We start from the raw sequence: 19,329 nt of genomic DNA, 5'->3' as shown, positions 1-19,329 counted from the left end.
TTCTATCTACCTCACAGTATCTTCAATCTACCACCATCAAGAAAGTGGTACGCGAGCATCAAAATCAGGACTGCCAGGCTGGGAATTGGCTTCTTCCCACAGGCTGCGAGACTGATGAACAGTATCCTGCAAATGTGAAAATCCTCCCACATATTTATATTGATCATGTATGCACTGAGTATTGTTATTGGGCGTGCACCATGGTTTGGAGAGGCTGTTTTGTTGGGTTGTATCTATAAAGTTGAACTTGACTTGAACTGGGAAAGAACAGGTCCATTCCAGGCAGCTGTGCCCAGCACTCTAGTCCAAGGGAAGAATTTCCCAGTGGGAATAATCCCCAATGAGGCTGTTGGTGAGGGACAGAACAGAAAGATTAGAAGGACAGGGACTCAGCAAAATGATGAGAAACAGCAGGTGACAAAGAGCAAGTACTTTGGCAGTTGAGGTACACAACAGTGGCAACTTCTTAGCAGAGAAAGGACAGCGAGCTGAAGGCAGAATTTTGTCCAGAAACAACAGACTGGGCTTTTGTTCAGGTTCAGAATTACAGTTAGTGAAGTGATCAGCAAGAGGCTATTACGCCAGGACTCCAGATCAAATCTGCCGCTGTCCATAAGGATTTTCTACATTCTCCCCATGTCCTCCCACCATTCAAATCATACGGGGAGGTGTAGGTTAATTGAGGTATTTGGGCGGCAAGGGGTCTTGAACAGGAAGGGCCTGTTACTCTGCTGTACGTAGAAATTTAAAAATGTAAATTTAATACAGTTTGAGAAATGTTGGTGCATGTTTAACAATTAAGTTATAGTTGGGATTGAAACTCTCCAAGATTGTGCAGAGAGAAGCTACACGTGTCATTGTTATATATTCACTACACAGACGTGTTGGAGAAACTCAACAGGTCACGTAGCATTCTGTATGTAGCAAAGAAACAGAACCAACACTTTGGGCCTGAGACCCTTCGTCAAAGCATGAGCAAAATGCAGGCAGGCACTTGAATAAAGTGGGAGTGGGGGTGGGGCAAGAGGAGGAGCACAGGCCCAGATGCAGGAGATCATAGGTGGGAGGGCAGAAGAGGAAAAAAAAAAGTTGGGAAGTGATAGCTCCGAATGGAGAGGGAAGGGAAGCTGGAGGGATAGGGAAGAGACAGGTCCAAGAGAAGTTTGAGAGTGCCCAGATTGGAGGAACAACACATGAATATGTTGTGGGTGGCCTCCGTTGGCAGTGCACGAGGACATGGACAAAATTGAAATGGTCAGCCCAGGTCATTGCAGAGGATAGAGCGAGTGAGATATAGCAAGGCTTTAGAATTAGGTGCAGTGTTCACTTAGTGATAATAGCCTCCATAAGAGCTTGGAGTTGTGTCGTGTGCTTAACCCCACCTGGAAAGTGTAGATGTAACCAGGTTGGACTGATGAGAAGTAGCCCCCACTGCCAGAATTTACTTGATCACCAAACCCATTCGCCTTCCTGAAGGCCAGATCAGGCAGCTCTGGGTAAAAAAGTGAATGCACACATGAAGCAAAGGCAAGGCCTCCTACACCCCTCAGCTTCAGAGATGTTGTCAGCAACCCCTCTGAAATCTCTGCACCCCTCCCAACCCACCATTCCTGATTCCAGCTACACTTCCCTCCCCAAGCACCCGGTTTCTTTTTTAAATGCAGACATACAGGGTCTTTCGGCCCACGAGCCTGTGCCACCCAATTACATCCAATTGACCTACCACTCCCAGTACTTTTTTTTTTGAAGGGTGGGAGGAAACTGGAGCACCCAGAGGAAACCAATGCAGACACGGGGAGAACGTACATACTCCCTAAAGATGGTGTGGGATTCGAACCCCAGTTCCGATCGCTGGTGCTGCAACAGCATTGCGCTAACCGTGCCACCCCATCAAGACCCCCTCTCCACCTGCATCCTCGACCAAGCGTTTGACACCCCCTGGCTTCTCGGCAAACCTGGCTTGATCCACAAGCACCTCCTTTCCACATTCGAAGGACGATCCTGAGTTCTTGTGGAAAAACAGAGTTGAGCGAGGCCAAACCTAACGCATTCCACGTGCAATGAGGTCGTGCCCTGCTGGAAAAAGGCATCAGACGAACAAACAAATTTACTATCAAGATGTAAGACTAAGTTTCTTTTTATTTTTTTTAAGAAACAAAACCGTTGCAATCTTGCACTAACGAATTGATTATTGCTTCCTTTCAAAAAAAAACATACCATCAACATAATTTGATTTACTTGTGTTCTAAAATAAAAAAAAAGTTACTTAAAAAAATTGCAGACCTTTCACTTTCCCAGAAGTTACACTGCAAGGCACAGGAAATCTGGAGGCGTCTCTGCCCTGCCAAAAAGCCGTGGCAGATGGCGATGGGAAATGTGGTGGTGGTGGGGGTTAATCGAGCAGTCTTTTGGTCAGGTGAGAGAGGAGTTTGCAGCAAACTCTTGCAGGTAGATTGTGGACGTAGTGAAGGATAATACTAGGTCTTGGTTTATAATACAAAAACAGGATTAAAAAAAGGCTAGAATTGCACTTGTTAATTGTACTTCAATTAAATTATACTAAAACGCAGTTTGTGTTAAAATACTTGTCTGGGTGTCTGCTCCAGTGGCGATTGCTTGAGCTGGGGCGTTCAGACTGCACGGGCTTGAGGGTGATTCGGTGGCAGTCTGAGGGAGATGACCGCACGCGTCCTAAAGCAGCTCACATGACGTCCACGAAGAACTCACTGGGGTTTCCCATGGCCATGTGGAATGACTGTCGGCTGGCGGTCAGCTCAGGGGGGACCGAGCCCAAGTCGCGGACAGGTGGAGCCCCTGGTGGGACGGCAGTGGACGGAGGCTGGGGTACCATCATCACCATTAGCGGGTTGTACTGCAGCGGCACGCCAGGCGCCCCATAGGCGTGGACAGAGTGGTGGGAGCGCACGCTGCCCATCAGCGAGTGATGGTGGCTGCGGTGGCTGTGCTCGCTCCCTGGGGCCGAGCGCTCGCTGGCAGCATGGTCCCTCCGCACACTGCTCCGTGTGGAGTACTCAGACTCACTGCCGCTCCCCGATTTGGAGTCCACGGTCTTGCCGTCCTTGTCCTTGGCGGCGCGACGCTCACTCTCACTGCGGTTTGACCCACTGCTCCGGCTCCCTGCAACAGAACGGAGCAGTTGGTCACCCAGGGGGGCACAGGAAGGCCCTTCAGCCCATCCCCGACAAGCTGACTGCTCAGCCTGTCGGCCCACCACCCCTCAGGGGGTATGGTCCAACTCCCCAACACCCTATGGGTGGATTGGTCCTCCCATCACCCCTGTCCGAAGTCACCAAACCCAGAGACAAAGCAGCAACGTCAACCACCCCATGCAGTGCTGAGCAGGTCTTCAAATCAGTCATCAAGGTCAGCCGACAGCTCTCCAACCTGACCCAAGGCCAGGAGCCCCACCCCGACTACTCTCTCCACCCAGACCCCAGCTGCCACCCTCTTCGCCAGGATTCCTGTGAGTTCCCATCCCCCTCCTCTGTGATCCCACCTCCCGCAGCTGGCCCCTCAATGACAGAACCCCCTTGGTGGATATAGTCCCCTCAGAACTGCTCCAGAACTCCAGGGTACTGGATGCACAGAACTGTGCCTCACCTCTCCCCAGCCCTGGACCCCAACCTCCTTACCGTGGGATGGGCTCCACTCACCTTCACTGTGCTGACTGCCAGCACTTCCACCCCCACCGTAGCTGTAGGTGGTCAGCTCATGGTAGCTGGGTGGCTGGGTGGAGTATGGATGCGGAGGCGGGTAGGGGTACTGAAAGGAATGCATCATGGGCCATGGGGTGCTCCCTGGGTGGGGGAGGGGCGCCAGCGTGTCTTGATCTGAGGCGCCACTCGAGCCATCGTTGTCGTTGAGTGAGAGGTTGGCCAGATCTAGTCAGAGAAGGAAGGCGATCAGCAGCTTGTAGAAACAGCTCCAAGCAAAAGGCTTCAGTCAACCGCCCTTTGTTTAATCTGAACCTCCTGCTCCTCCAGATCTGCTCCACTCATTGCTTCCTTCTGGACAAACATCCCTCCTGATCCAATCCCCCCACCCCCCCATTAAGAGGAGTCCATGCTCACGTCAGACCTGCATTATTCTTGCTCCAGGAACAGGCAAGACTGTCCCCACCATCAAGAATATCTATAGGGAGAGCAGCAGCAGCGATCATCAAGGATCCACACCACCCAGCACACGCTGTTCTCACTGCTGCCATCAGGGAAGAGGAAAAGGTAGCACAAGACTCATACCACCAGGTTCAGAAACAGCTGCTACCCCTCCACCATCAACAACTGACTCATTTAAGGACTCTTATTTTGCTCATTACTGTACATTTATACCCATATGTATCTGCACAGTTTCCCTACATTTATGTGTAAGTATAGTTTAGTTACCTGCATAGAGATTACTAAAAGGAACTAAAAGAAGCAGAAAAAGGAACTCAAGGTTGTAAGTGATGTCATGTTTGTACTCTGACATAAGTTTCAACTCCGAACAAAAACCATCCAAACAGCATGAGCACAAATCCTACGTCATTCCCCGAGATCTGTGCCTTAACCCCCATTGCCCCCTCCCCACCCTTTGTCCTATGACTCTCACTCCCATGACCCCATAGATGGCAAGCGCTCACAGTTCGAAGTGTCCAATCCAAACCCTTCCACCCCTCTTTTTTGGAGCGGGGGTTCCAGATTTCTACTGAGCTTTGTGCAAGGAAGTGCTTCCTGTAGAGCTTGTGGTCCAATTCCCACCTCCAGCGCTGTCTATATGGAGTTTTTGCATGTTCTCTCTATGACCACATTGGCTCTCCACCCATCGCCGGTGGTACTGTTCCCTCCCAAATGCCAAAGCTGTGAAGTCGGTGGCAGCTAAAGTTGTCCGAGTGACGGGTAGAATCTGTCAAATGTGTACAAGATAGTTTTCTTAATCAATACGTAGAGGACCTGACTCAGGACGGTGTAATACTAGATCTCCTGTTAGGGAACGAGATAGGTCAGGTGTCAGGTTAATGTTGGAGAACAAATTGGGTCTAGTGATTACAACTCTATTAGTTTTAGGGTAGTTTTAGGGAAGAGCAAAGAAGGGCCTAAAGTTGAGGCTCTGGATTGGAGAAAAACAAATTTCGAAGGAATAAGAATGGATTTGGGGAGTATTGAGTGGGACATGATTTTTTTCAGAAAAGGATGTAAATGAAAAATGGAGAATATTCAAAGAAGAAATTTTGAGAGTACAGAGTAGATATGTCCCAGTCAGGATCAAAGAAAAGGCTGGAAGTCATAGGGAGCCTTGGTTTTCGAGGAATATTAGAAATTTGGTTAGGAGAAAGAGGGAGATGTACAAGAAGTATAAACAGCAGGGTGCTGAGAAATTGAAAGAGGACTACAAGGAGTGTAGAAAAAAATCTTAAGAAAGAAATTAGAAAGGCCAAAAAGAGGCACGAAGAGGCTTTGGCAGACAGAGTAAGAATAAATCCAAAAGGTTTCCATAGGTACATTAAAAGTAAAAGATTAGTGAGGGATAGAATTGGACCACTTGTAGATAGGGAGGGTAGGCTATGTGAAAAGTCAGAGGAGATGGGGGAAATTTTAAATGAATTCTTTTCCTCGGTATTCACTAGGGAAAAAAAATATTGTACCAGTTGAAGTAAAGAAAAATAGTGGGGAGGTCATGAAGCATATAAGGATAACTGAGGAGGTAGTGATGGCAGTGTTAAAAAAGATAAAGGTGGACAAATCTCCGGGTCCAGACAAAGTATTCCCAAGGACACTCAGGGAGACTAGTGTACAGATAGTGGGGCCATTAACAGAGATATTTAGAATGTCACTGGTCACGGGGGTAGTGCCAAAGGATTGGAGAGTGGTGCATGTGGTTCCGCTGTTTAAGAAAGGGTCCAAATGTAAGCCTGGAAATTATAGTCCTGTGAGTCTGTTGTCTGTGGTGGGTAAGTTGATGGAAAGTATTCTGAGGGATGGCATTTATAGGTAGTAGTCAGCATGGTTTTGTCAGGGGTAGATCATGCTTAACAAACCTCATGGAGTTTTTCGAGGGGGTTACGAAAAAGATTGATGAAGGGAAGGCTGTGGATGTTGTCTATTTAGACTTTAGTAAAGCTTTTGACAAAGTTCCCCACAGGAGATTAGGAAAAAAGGTGGAGGCATTAGGTATAAATAAGGAGGTAGTGAAATGGATTCAGCAATGGTTGGATGGGAGGTGTCAGAGTAGTGGTAGAAATTTGTTTGTCAAATTGGAGGCCGGTGACTAGTGGAGTTCTTCAGGGTCCATTACTGTTTGTTATATATATTTTAACGATCTGGAAGAAGGGGTGGTGAATTGGATAAGTAAGTTTGCAGATGATACAAAGATTGGTGGTATTGTGGACAGTGAGGAAGATTACCGTAGCTTAAAAAGAGATACAGGAAAGCTAGAGGAATTGGCTGAGAAATGGCTGATGGAATTTAATACAGATAAGTGTGAAGTGTTGCATTTTGGAAAGGCAAATCTAAATAGGTCATATACATTAAATGGTAGACAATTGAGGAGTGCAGAGCAACAAAGGGATTTAGGAGTCATGGTAAATAGTACCCTCAAAGTTGATACTCAAGTAGACAGAGTGGTGAAGAAGGCATTTGGAATGTTGGCCTTCATAAATCGAAGTATTGAATTCAAGAGTTGGGATGTTATGATGAAATTGTACAAAGCATTGGTGAGGCCAAGTTTGGAATACTGTGTGCAGTTTTGGTCACCGAATTATAGGAAGGATATAAACAAAATAGAGAGAGTGCAGAGAAGGTTCACGAGAATGTTGACAGGATGTCAGGGTTTGAATTACAGAGAAAGGTTGAGCAGCCTGGGGCTTTTTCTCTGGAGCTAAGAAGATTGAGGGGGGATTTGATGGAGGTGTTCAAGATTTTAAAAGGGACAGAGAGAGTCAATGTGGATAGACTTTTTCAATTAAGAGTGGGAGATATTCAAACCAGAGGCCATGGTTTGAGATTGAAGGGGGAAAATTATAAGGGGAACCCGAGGGGAAATTTCTTCACACAAAGGGTGGTTGGGATGTGGAATAAGCTTCCGGCGGAGGTGGATGAAGTAGGGACGTTATTTACATTTAAGGAAAGACTGGATAATTACATGGAGGGGAGAGGATTGGAGGGGTATGGACCAGGTGCTGGTCAGTGGGACTAGGACGGTGGGGATTTATTCCGGCATGGACTAGTAGGGCCAAATTAGCCTGTTCTGTGCTGTATATGGTTATATGGTTATAATCTGTGAGGAGAAGGATGATGGGGGGTGGTAGGATGGGTCACAGGCTACATCGGCAGTACAATAGGATTACGTGGGCCAAATGAACTCCTCTATATTGAAAGAAAATAGAAGAATTCTAAAGCCCTGGGCCCTCGTTCTCCATCACATCCTCTGACCACAGAGATCAAGGACTTAAAATCCTTTAACGATCTCAAACCTCTCCCTTCACCAACTAAACCTGTTACATGGAACATTTGTGAGCCTCAGGATTTTACCCTCTGGTCAATCTGTACCAAACCCCTCTGCTTTTTTCTTTAATCCTTTCACAAATCTGGTTTATTCAGTGATTATAAGAAATCACATCATATCAGTGCAACATGGCTTCAGTTGAACACTGTTTATTCGTTCAAATTTATAACATGGTCTTCACCAACCAGAACGTACTCAAGCCCATGTGGTGCCCACCAGTCCCAGGAAATCGCCCATTGTACCCGTGGACACTGTGTGCTCCTTCTTCAGGGACACACAGGGAAGGACCTAACCCTGAAAGATGGGCAGGAAGTCAGCCAACCCGTGACTGAACCAATGACCGAACAACTTGGCCAGGATCAGTAGCAAACTGGCTAGGAGATTCCCTTGAGTGACCCATCCCCATTTCACCGGATGATCAGAGATCAGGAGCGTGAGGACTGAAATGCAGCTCAAACTTGAAGAGTAGAACTCTCAGATATTCAAATAGAGGCTGCAACCTCAATAGTCCATCATCTCCCACCGGCTGCAGAAATGACAGGCAGTCGGGTGTGTCAGTAAACCGACTTAAAAATCTGTTACACAACACTCCACACTCCAGGTCTCCATTGCAACAGTGGAGGGCTCCCTCATAAAGGCACCTCCACTGGGGACATCCCCCAGCTTTGGGTGGCAAAATGGATCGCCAAGATGCGTCCAGATGGAATTTGAGGGCAAGGAAGTGTACGGTGTGCAGGAGCAGTCTCTGTGTTTTGCGAAACGGCACAGTCGTGTGGGACCAGCTCCTGATGATTTCAGGCCCTGGGTCCAATGAGCAATTCCAGCACAGCTAGGACTACTCCACATTCCCGAGCCCCCCGGACACCCACTGCAACAGTAATCAGACAGCTCCCGCAAAGCAGTAGTTGATATTCTCTGCTGGGAGCTGCGGTTCCTCCTGAAGGCCAGCAAATGCCAGTTACTGACCACCCTCCACGATCGGTTGCAGAGACCCACTGTTTACGTTGCCCCAGAAGCCCACCAACTTCCTCTGGGTGCCATACAGGGCCCTCTGCTTTGCGAGTGGTCGGAACCAGATGCTCTGCCCAGTTATATGAAGGAAGGTTGGTCCGAGGCTTCCCCTCTCTTACTCACAGTTCTCGCAGCCACTGAAATCCCCAAAGATGTAGTAGCACTGCTCGGAGAAGGTGATCTTGTTGACTGTGTGGCGGATGAAGCCGGCCTTCAGCAGGTTGCTCGCGTACTTCCGGGCTTCCCGACGATCCTGGAACCCCTCAATGTGATGGTAGAGCCAATCCACCACGTCAGAGCCTGTCAACAAGACAAGGATGAGCCACGTCATGAGATGGTAGGAAATACTCAGCACATCACGCAGCATCAGTGGGGAAAAGGGGCGGAGAGAAACAGTGGGCTCGAATCCGGTATTCAGTGGGGTTTGCAAGTTCTCCCTGGATTTCCCCCCCCTCCCAAAAAGGGTGCAGGGTCAGTGGGTAAATCGCCTGTGTTTTGGAATACTGTGTGCAGTTCTGGCCACCACATTCCAGGGAGGATGTGCAGAGAGGGCAGAAGAGGTTCACCAGGGTGTTGCCTGGAATTATCCACAAGAGGACCAACTTGTACTGTTTTCTCTACAGTATCGGAGGCCATGGAGAGACCTGATAGAGGAATATAAAACCAGAAGGTGGAAATGTCAAATACTATTGTATATACTCAAGTAAAAGTCAACCCTCCCCTCTATTTTTGGCCCCAAAAATTTGTATTTTCTATACAGTAGTCCTTGACTTGCAACCTGTGTGCCTTGCAGTCATCCATATATATGACCGAAAAAAATTTTAAATAAAGAAAAAAAATATAAAAATTACCCTTTTGGGGTGAAAGTAGGGGCCGATCTATGGAAAATAGCTCCTGTGGCAGGGGTGGCCGCCATGTTGTATTTGACGAACGATAAAATGGACACAGTGAATTTGTGACTTACGTCCATTTCAAGATACGACCGTCCAGATGCCTTGAACGCAGACTTAACACCCGGTCACCCGCCTGCCCATCGGAACACCCAACACCTCAAAAGACGCAGGGTACTTACCGCGATCAAAGACATATCCATGTAACAGTTGACCCCATAAATCTAATATTAAAAATGGACTAAAAAAACTTGATTTTTTACATGAGTATATACAGTCGATTTAAGGTGAGGGGGGAGTTTAGAGGAATTTGCAAGACAAGTTGGTTTTTGCACAGAAGTTCAGTGCCCACAACAAGTTGCCAGGGAGGTTGTGGAAACTGATACGATGGCAATATTTGAGAGGCAACACGTGAACAGACAGGGAACAGTGGAACACAGATCACATGCAGGAAGATGGGAGGAGTTGAGACTCTATTATAGTAAGCACAGAAGTGCCCGAAGGGTCTGTTCTTGTTCTAAACTGTTTTCCATGTTCGTGGATCAAATCTGAGAGAGGTAAATGGAACGTGGGGAGAATAAGGGTGCAGGTACTGTCTGTAGCCTGAATATTGAAATCTAGCTGATGGAAGAGGGACTGAGGAGCAGAAGAAATTGAAAGACACTGGTTTTTGCACAAACCTCTCTCGGGATCGGAAGGATTAATAACCCTTGATTATGATGCAGAGCATCCTGTCAGTTGGGGAGGAAAAGTCTGGTCACATATCACCTACCTAAAAATGCATTGGGGATTGTAATTTTCAACCACATCCTGTCTCGAACTTCAAGGCCAGACTCTGGGGAAGCCATGGCCTTGGCGACTGACATCATATCCGTGTGGATCGACAGATTGAAGTCATCAAAACCTGGAGAAAGGGCGGTAAAAAAAAAAAAATGAGATGGCAAAGGACAGATCAAGGTTGCTGGATCTTTGGAATAGTGAGGAGGAGGAGGGAATTGTTTACCCAAACGGTGGCGAATCAAGGTGGAGCCAATTCAAAGGGAATCATGGCTTATGGGGAGAAGACAGAAATCTGGGGGCGAAAAAGATAGCAAATCAGCCACGATGGAATGGTGGGCAGAAGGTGACAGGCCAAATGGTCTTATCACCACCACTCTAGAGACAGCAGGAAAGATAGAGGGAGAGCCTCGCCAGAATTTTTATTTATTCTCACATGGTACATGAGCGCATTTATTGAGAAAGTAGTGAACCTGCCTTCACGAACCACTGTGGTCCTTCAAGTGAAGGTGGTCCAACATAGCTGTTGTGCAGAGGCATCCAGGGTTTAAACCTGGCAACACTGACATGAGGTGTGTGACATAGAGAGAGGAATAACTCCAGTCAACAGAGATGGCTGTTTACACTGGACAATGAAGAATTTGCTTCCTGAACACTTCTGGGTGCATTTTATGGATTTTGGGCTGCTGATCACGTTTTTTTTTTAAAAGATGTAACCAACTTTTGTGATTTCCTGTCATACTTTTGTCTACTTCAAGCGTACAAAACCACGACATGCAACACGCAATTGAAAATTGATTTTCTGCATCTGCACTTGGACGTCTTCCCTGGAGACCTTGGTGCGGTCAGTGACGAACATGGTGAGAGGTTTCATCGGGACATTGCGAACACGGAAAAGCGGTATCATGTGCGATTAAACATGCTAAATTTGGGGGGGGGGGGGTGGAGAAAGGACGAGGTTTCTTATTTACCACATGTATAACAATTTGAAATAATTTTTGATTTTAATGAAATTTATTTATTATTGTGGTTTAAAATTTGTAAATAAAATATTCCAAAAAACATGCTAAATTCAATAAAAGTTAATTTAATGTTTCTCCAACTTCCTACATGATAGAGCAAAGTGGAAATTATCTGTGTGTTCAGATTGAAGTTGTTTATCATAATCCCCATTTTTCTTTGAAAAAAATTTGTTGTCCAGTGTTATCAGCCCCAGGTTTCAACCAGCACACACTGCTCAGGGGGTGGTGGATGGAAATGAACAATATGACAAGATCCCACAAGGGAGGTTAGTCACAAAGATTCAGAAGCTCAGTATTCATGGGGAGGTAGTTAATTAGATTCGACACTGGCTCCACGGGAGAAACCAGAGAGTAGTGATGGATGATATCTTCTCAGTCTTGAGGCCTGTGACTATTGCTATGGCTCGGAGATCGTAATGGGACTATTGTTGTTTGTCATCTATATTAATGATCTGGATCATAAGGTGGTAAACTGGATCAGCAAAACTGGATCAGAAAGTCTTTCAAAGGGATCTGGACCAGATGGAAAAAAATGGGTTGAAAAATGGCAGATGGAATTTAATACAGACAAGTGTGAGGTGTTGCATTTTGGAAGGACAAACCAAGAAAGGACATGCATGGTAAATGGTTGGGCATTGAAGAGAGCAGTAGAAGAGGAATCTGGGAATACAGATACATAATTCCCCAAAATGGGTGTCACAGATAGCTAGGTTGTAAAGAAAGCTTTTGGTATATTGGCTTTTAAATTGAGTCTCGGAGCTGGACAACAGGAGGGGGAAATTGAGAGACAGTCACACAGACTTACAGATGCAAATACAAAGACCAAATTTAGAGAATTGTGTACAAGAAAGATATCAATAAAATTGAAAAGAGTGCAGAAGATTTACTAGGATGTTGCCCGGACTTCAGGGACTGAGTTACAGGGAAAGATCAAATATGTTAGGACTTTATTCCCTGGAACATTGAAGAATGAGGGAGATTTGATAGAGGTATTTAAAATGATGAGGGGTATGGACAGAGTAAATGTAGATAGGCTTTTTCTACTGAGGGTAGGTAAGATACAGAGGGCATGGATTAAGGGTGAAAGGGGAAAGTTTAGGGGGAATTTCTTCACACACATCGTGGGAGTGTGGAACAAGCTGCCAGCTGAAGTGGTAAACGTGGATCAATTTTAACTTTTAAGAAGAATTTGGTCGGTACATGGATGGGAGGGATATGGTCAGGATGCAGGTCAGTGGGACTAGGCAAAATAAGTTTGGCAGACTAGAAGGGCCGAATGGCCTGCTTCTGTGCTGCATTGGTCTATGGTTCTATCCAGTCATTGGATGCACAACACACCAAAGGTCATTAATGAAGCCAAGATGGGAACACTGTACCCTATCCTCTAACAGGTGGCTCCCACTCCTATCAGAGTCTCAGACAAGTTGGGCAGGTCTGTGAGGCAATCGTCATCCACAGTTTAACCCCTCCCCCATGGTGCAGATACTTACGCTCAGTTTCGGTCATTGAGCTGCTGGAAGTGATGGTGCTCATGGAGGAACTGGCACCGTAAGCTGGGTAAGCTCCAGTCAAGGCAACTGAATGGGAAACCCAAGCGGCAGGATCAATCGGCCTGATTGGCTCATCTACAGAGAGAGGCAGAGAGGGTCTCAGTGAGTGAAGGACACCCATGGAGAAGGGGGTAACAGCAAAAGCACAAGAGGAGAAGCAGTCATCAACACGAGGACTCACCGGGGGATGCAGCTAAACACGTAGCAACATACTACAACAACCATGGTCCCACTTCCAGAGGACCTTTGTTCTCCTGGCAACAGATGCTCACGTGGGCAGTCCAGGCATAACCACCAGAGGTTAGACAAACTGGTGGGGGCAGGGGATCATCTGTCACATCCCTAATTCTCATTCAGTATTCTGTCTCTACAGTACCCAGACGGGGTCCTTCCATCATGAATATTTCATGAGATTATCCAATATGTCCTCACGTGAAGGAAGCGTCATGCTGACTTGTGGTGTCTCTCCCTGGGGAGTTTTTGACAGACAGCACTGAGAGAAATTTATATTGTATCAAAGCCACATTCGCTCTGCCTTGGGAGTGTTTGATGGTTCAGTGCATTTGGAGCTTTACTCTGTACCTAACGTCATACTCTGACTGCCCTGGGAATATTTGATGGAACAGTGTAGAGAGAGCTTTACTCTATACCGAATGCCGTACTGTGACTGCCCTGGGAATGTTTGATGGAACAGTGTTGAGAGAGTTTTGCACTGCACCTCATTCATGTTGTCTCTGCCCTAGAAGAGTTTGATGGTTCAGTGCATTTGAAGCTTTACTCTGTTCCTAATGTCGAACTGAGTGCCCTGAGAGTGTTTGATGAAACAGTGTTGAGAGATTTTTGCACAACACCTCATTCATGTTGTCTCTGCCCTGAGAGTGTTTGATGGCAGTGTAGAGAGAGCTTTACACTGTACCTAACGCTGTCCTGTGAGTGCCCTAGGAGTGTCCAATGGAACAGTGTAGAGAGAGCTTTACATTGTACCTAACACCGTACTATGTCTGCCCTGGGATTGCTCGATGGAACAGTGTAGAACACCGTACTATGTCTACCCTGGGATTGCTCGATGGAACAGTGTAGAGAGAGCTTTACACTGTACCCAATGGTGTCCTGAGAGTGCCCTGGGAGTGTCCGATGGGAGAATATGGTGGGAATTTAATCTGAAACTAACCCATACCCACACTACCCTGGGAACATCTGAGAGACAGTGTTGGGCAAACTTGGCTCTTTATCCAAATCATGCTACCTCTGACTTGATTAGACAGTTAAGTCACTCAACATCTTAAACTTAAGCCATTAAAATGTTACTTATATGTCAATAAAAATCTATTGAGGCACAGAACATTCTGCTCTTTAATGCAGTGAAAAGTCGTCTTTAATCAGCTGGTGTGGTACTTACTTCTGGGGAGTGTAAAATAACCCTGAGGCGATGGGTCCCAGCACTTGGCAACTGTTAAAATGATTGGCCTTAAAACAGGAAAAGCACACAGATTACCGTCGAACACAGTGCAGAGTTAATAAAATGGGCAAAAATGCAGCGCACAGCACAACAGGAGGGGGAAATTGAGAGACAGTCACACAGACTTACAGATGCAAATACAAAACCTGGTTCAATCAGATTCAAAAAATTAAACATTTAGGGGCAAGACTTGCTGATCCTTGTATCTTCATCCCAGGAACAGGGCAAGTCCTGATGGTTCATCTCCTCCAAACTTTAACTGCTTTGTGAGATGCTAGATTTCCCTCCAGTCCCCATCCAGGGAGCATTCCAGGCATGGACGTACATTTCTCAGGAGTTTTCTGCTATTGTCCCATCGCTGCTCATTCCCATGTTTTCTTACCTACCGTTACAGTTTAATGTCAAATACCAAATATACTTGTGTAATAGGCGACCACCCCCTTTTCTGTCTCAAAAACAGTGTTTTCCCTATGACCTATGTAAAAGTTGACTCCCCCCCCCAAACATTTTTAGCCCCAACTGCGCTAATGACTCCCTGACCGCATAACCCTCTCCTTAGCCACCCACTCATCCCAGCTCCCAATACCCTGTGGATCCTCGCTCCAGCCAGCCACCCACCTACCCGAGCTCCCGGCGCCTCGACTGCAGATCCTCACCCCAGTTGCCTACCCACCAAAGCTCCCAACGCCGCAGCCACAGACTCTCTCCTAGGCCCCAGCCACTCACCCATCCGAGCTTCCGGTATCCAGAACTTGGACTTTTCACCCAGTCCCACTCATCCGCGCTCCCGACGCTCGCCCACCCAAGCTCCCAACATCCTGACAGCGGACCCTCGCCTAGCCACCCACCCATCCGTTCTCCCAACACTATGAAGGCAGACCTGGCCATCCAAGCTCCTGATACCTTGAATGGCACAGGTACTTAACTGTGGTGAAAAGTACAACCAGTGTAAAAGTCGAGCCCCAGCCCCTCCAATTTGACCTGAAGAATTGGTTCAAAAAACTTGACTATTACATGTGTAGATACAGTAATGCTCTGATTAAATCAGCCTTGTTTCTCCACTTAGTTTCTTACATAGCCCTTTAAAGGACCTTTTGCTCTCTCCCAAGGTTCGTAAATGCTGGCGTGGGGCTTGCTGGTTCAAACAAATGCATAAACCGATTAAACCAGATTTGGTCTGCTTCTTCCATGAAGATGTCACAAGACATTGGAGCAGAAGTAAGCCCATCAAAGGGGGAAAAGAAGTTCACATTTCAGGCCATCGATGCTGCTGAGAATCCCTAGAATGTTTATATTGGTATTTCAGATCTTCCTCCTTGCCTGAATATTACCTGGGTCCTGGTTATCCCATTCGGCAGATCAAACTCAAGCCTCTTCATAATCCTCTCTGCCTTTGCATTAAAAAAAATAAAACTGCCAACCCCACTTCCGAAATTTGCTACTGATCCTGCCCACGATAGTTTCCACTGAAGGTATTCAGTTTTTCTCTCCCCTTGGCGTGAAGCAGTGCTTCCTGCATTACCCGTGCACGGACGCTCTTTGTTCTACGTGAAGGTACCTTGTCCTTGCTGGCAATTCTAGGAGGGGCAAAGGATGTGGCAGCCCCGATGCTACTTACCCAGGCTTGTGCACAATTTCCCTTAGAACCCGCACGGCATCGTCGTTGCTCATGTTTTCAAAGTTGATGTCGTTCACCTACAGGGACAGAAGGGCCCAGAGTAAGCATCCCACCTGATAGAACAATTAGCCCACATCTTCCTTAGGAAGCCCTCGCAGGGCTGCAACAGAGAGGAGCAGACACAGCTCTCCCGTGGGGTCCATCCGCCCATTCCAACTGCCATCAACTCCGTACAGGTTTTAAAAAAAACCTGTAAATAGAGCCAACAGTTTTATTTAAAAATCTTGCGACACCAGATGCTGCGCCGAAGATGACAGTGTCCATGATCAGCAGCAGTCACAAGATCAACTCTGGGTAACAGGACTGGGGCAGGGGCTCTGGACCATTTGAAAAGAAGAAGCAGAGGAGACGACCATGGCGACGTTCCCGTGAAAGATTCTGCAGTTCAAGAAACACACAAACAGCAGCTGTTGGTGACTCAAGGTGAGGAATCCACACAGGCTGCGTGCGGGCTGTTGGAGACTGGTTGAAGGGGAACCGGGAGGCAATAGGATGCCAAGGACGCTAAAGGTTTTCTGATTTTGTCGGAGGTTCGGATCTTGAGCTCAGGTTGCTGATAGTTTAGACTCGACTCTGTGTGGCTGCTGGGGCTGTGGAAATGCTGGAGGTGAATCCATGGACTCTGAGGGAACTCTCTTTTGCTTCTCTTTCTTTGACTGTAAGAAGTGCTTCAGGCAATTTCTGCTAATAGCGAATCTGTCTGCCCTACTTCAGACAAAAACATTCTGTGTAATAGTGCACTGTCTTTATTACCTGACAATAAATTGAATTTTGAGGAATCAAGGACTATTAGAGCACAGTAATTTTGATATTAAACACAGGTGTCTCCAAACAAGTTCAGCTGGTGAGTATGCTGGGTAACGTGGCACTGAATCACACTCTCCAAAGGTCCTGGTCTCCAGCTCCAGCCAGTGCTTGGCCTGCGATGGGGATGGGGGGTGGGGGAAGAGAGAAACCTCAGGTGTCAGAAAACCCGGCAGCCCTCTCCCCAGTCGTCAATTTGTGAAGCAGGGTGCACATTAAGAGGGTTTGGTGTGGGCTCAATAAAGGTTTTGTTGTCGATCCTTGCATCTGATGAAATGGTGCAGCCGAGATAGGTAAACTGGTTGACAGTTTTGAGTTTTGTGTGCCCGATGGAGATGTGGGGGGGCTGGTAGTCATGGTGGGGAGCTGGCTGATGGAGGACCTCAGTTTTCTTCAGGCTGACTTCCAGGCCAAACATTTTGGCAGTTTCTGCAAAGCAGGACGTCAAGCGCTGAAGAGCTGGCTCTGAATGGGCAACTAAAGCGGCATCATCTGCAAAGAGTAGTTCACGGACAAGTTTCTCTTGTGTCTTGGTGTGAGCTTGCAGGCGCCTCAGATTGAAGAGACTGCCATCCGTGCGGTACCGGATGTAAACAGCGTCTTCATTGTTGAGGTCTTTCATGGCTTGGTTCAGCATCATGCTGAAGAAGATTGAAAAGAGGGTTGGTGTGAGAACACAGCCTTGCTTCACGCCATTGTTAATGGAGAAGGGTTCAGAGAGCTCATTGCTGTATCTGACCCGACCTTGTTGGTTTTCGTGCAGTTGGATAATCATGTTGAGGAACTTTGGGGGGCATCCGATGCGCTCTAGTATTTGCCAAAGCCCTTTCCTGCTCACGGTGTCGAAGGCTTTGGTGAGGTCAACAAAGGTGATGTAGAGTCCTTTGTTTTGTTCTCTGCACTTTTCTTGGAGCTGTCTGAGGGCAAAGACCATGTCAGTAGTTCCTCTGTTTGCGCGAAAGCTGCACTGTGATTCTGGGAGAATATTCTCGGCGACACTAGGTATTATTCTTTTTAGGAGAATCCTAGCGAAGATTTTGCCTGCAATGGAGAGCAGCGTGATTCCCCTGTAGTTTGAGCAGTCTGATTTCTCGCCTTTGTTTTTGTATAGGGTGATGATGATAGACAACAGACTCGCCAGGCAAATAGCGCCTTTGGAAGACTACACAAAAGAGTCTGGAAAGACAACCAACTGAAAAACCTCACAAAGATAAGCGTATACAGAGCCGTTGTCATACCCACACTCCTGTTCGGCTCCGAATCATGGGTCCTCTACCGGCATCACCTACGGCTCCTAGAACGCTTCCACCAGCGTTGTCTCCGCTCCTTCCTCAACATTCATTGGAGCGCTTTCATCCCTAACGTCGAAGTACTCGAGATGGCAGAGGTCGACAGCATCGAGTCCACGCTGCTGAAGATCCAGCTGCGCTGGGTGGGTCACGTCTCCAGAATGGAGGACCATCGCCTTCACAAGATCGTGATTATATGCCGAGCTCTCCACTGGCCACTGTGACAGAGGTGTACCAAAGAAAAGGTACAAGGACTGCCTAAAGAAATCTCTTGGTGCCTGCCACATTGACCACTGCCAGTGGGCTGATATCACCTCAAACCGTGCATCTTGGCGCCTCACAGTTTGGCGGGCAGCAACCTCCTTTGAAGAAGACCGCAGAGCCCACCTCACTGACAAAAGGCAAAGGAGGAAAAACCCAACACCCAACCCCAACCAACCAATTTTCCCCTGCAACCGCTGCAACCGTGTCTGCCTGTCCCGCATCGGACTTGTCAGCCACAAACGAGCCTGCAGCTGACGTGGACATTTACCTCCTCCATAAATCTTCGTCCACGAAGCCAAGCCAAAGAAGAAATAAAGGTTTCCAAGACGGGAACCCATGGATTATTGCTGGAACCCACAATGTCAACCAAGAAGTGTGATGGGGCAGTGAGAGCTCATGTTAAATTCCAATGAACTACTGGCTGCCCCTTTTCTCTCGTACAATTGGCAAGGGTTCTGGAAGAAGGGGAGCCTGGCTTCAGATTTCATTGGTCAAAGCCCAGTGACAGCCCACAACAGACACAGGCTCTCAGTTACCTGCAGCAGCATGTCACCAGGTTCGATCCTGCCATCTGCTGCCACTGCCCCGCCTTTCATGATGGAGCCGATATAAATCCCTCCGTCACCTCGCTCGTTGCTCTGGCCAACGATACTGATACCCAGAAAGTTGTACTTCTCTGCAGAAGGTCAAAACAGAAGAGTTATTTCCCTTGGTGATCGACATTGGAGTTTGTTGTTTTTAAAAAAAACCCATCTCATCTCCAAATATATTTAATTCTCTGCACAATTTCTAGAAAGGAGTGGACCTACAAACCCTTGAACCTGCACGGTCTGTACGCATGATACAATATAATTGGTTTCACAGGCTATATATCACGCCCCAAAAGTTAAATAAATGGACCCAACAATATCAGATAGATGTTTTCGCTGTAAGAAGGAAATGGGAACAACAGTACATGCAATTTGGGCATGTGAGAAAGTGGAAAAGTTTTGGGAAGATCTAAATCAGATATCAAATAAAATCACAAAAAGCAACATACCAAAAAATCCAGAGATCTTTCTTCTAGGTAATATAAGAAGTAAGGA

General features: G+C 47.0%; 1 protein-coding gene across 1 annotated transcript in view; it reads right to left on the bottom strand.

Moving 5' to 3' along the window:
- Positions 1 to 2,121: 2,121 nt before the first annotated feature.
- dvl2 (dishevelled segment polarity protein 2) overlaps positions 2,122 to 19,329 on the bottom strand; it is a 61,565-nt gene continuing 44,357 nt past the window's right edge. Inside the window, exons 8-15 of the mRNA XM_069920056.1 lie at positions 18,781 to 18,920; positions 15,828 to 15,904; positions 14,150 to 14,217; positions 12,691 to 12,825; positions 10,174 to 10,305; positions 8,635 to 8,811; positions 3,675 to 3,902; positions 2,122 to 3,138 (exon numbers count right to left, since the gene is read on the bottom strand). Coding sequence (XP_069776157.1) covers positions 2,702 to 3,138; positions 3,675 to 3,902; positions 8,635 to 8,811; positions 10,174 to 10,305; positions 12,691 to 12,825; positions 14,150 to 14,217; positions 15,828 to 15,904; positions 18,781 to 18,920 — 1,394 coding nt within the window. The 3' untranslated portion in view covers positions 2,122 to 2,701. The remainder of the gene's footprint in view (positions 3,139 to 3,674; positions 3,903 to 8,634; positions 8,812 to 10,173; positions 10,306 to 12,690; positions 12,826 to 14,149; positions 14,218 to 15,827; positions 15,905 to 18,780; positions 18,921 to 19,329) is intronic.

Source organism: Narcine bancroftii, chromosome 2 (assembly GCF_036971445.1).
Source record: "Narcine bancroftii isolate sNarBan1 chromosome 2, sNarBan1.hap1, whole genome shotgun sequence".
Classification (NCBI taxonomy): domain Eukaryota; kingdom Metazoa; phylum Chordata; class Chondrichthyes; order Torpediniformes; family Narcinidae; genus Narcine; species Narcine bancroftii.
The sequence above is the reverse complement of the archived record's forward strand: the minus strand, read 5'-3'. Positions and strand labels throughout refer to the sequence as shown.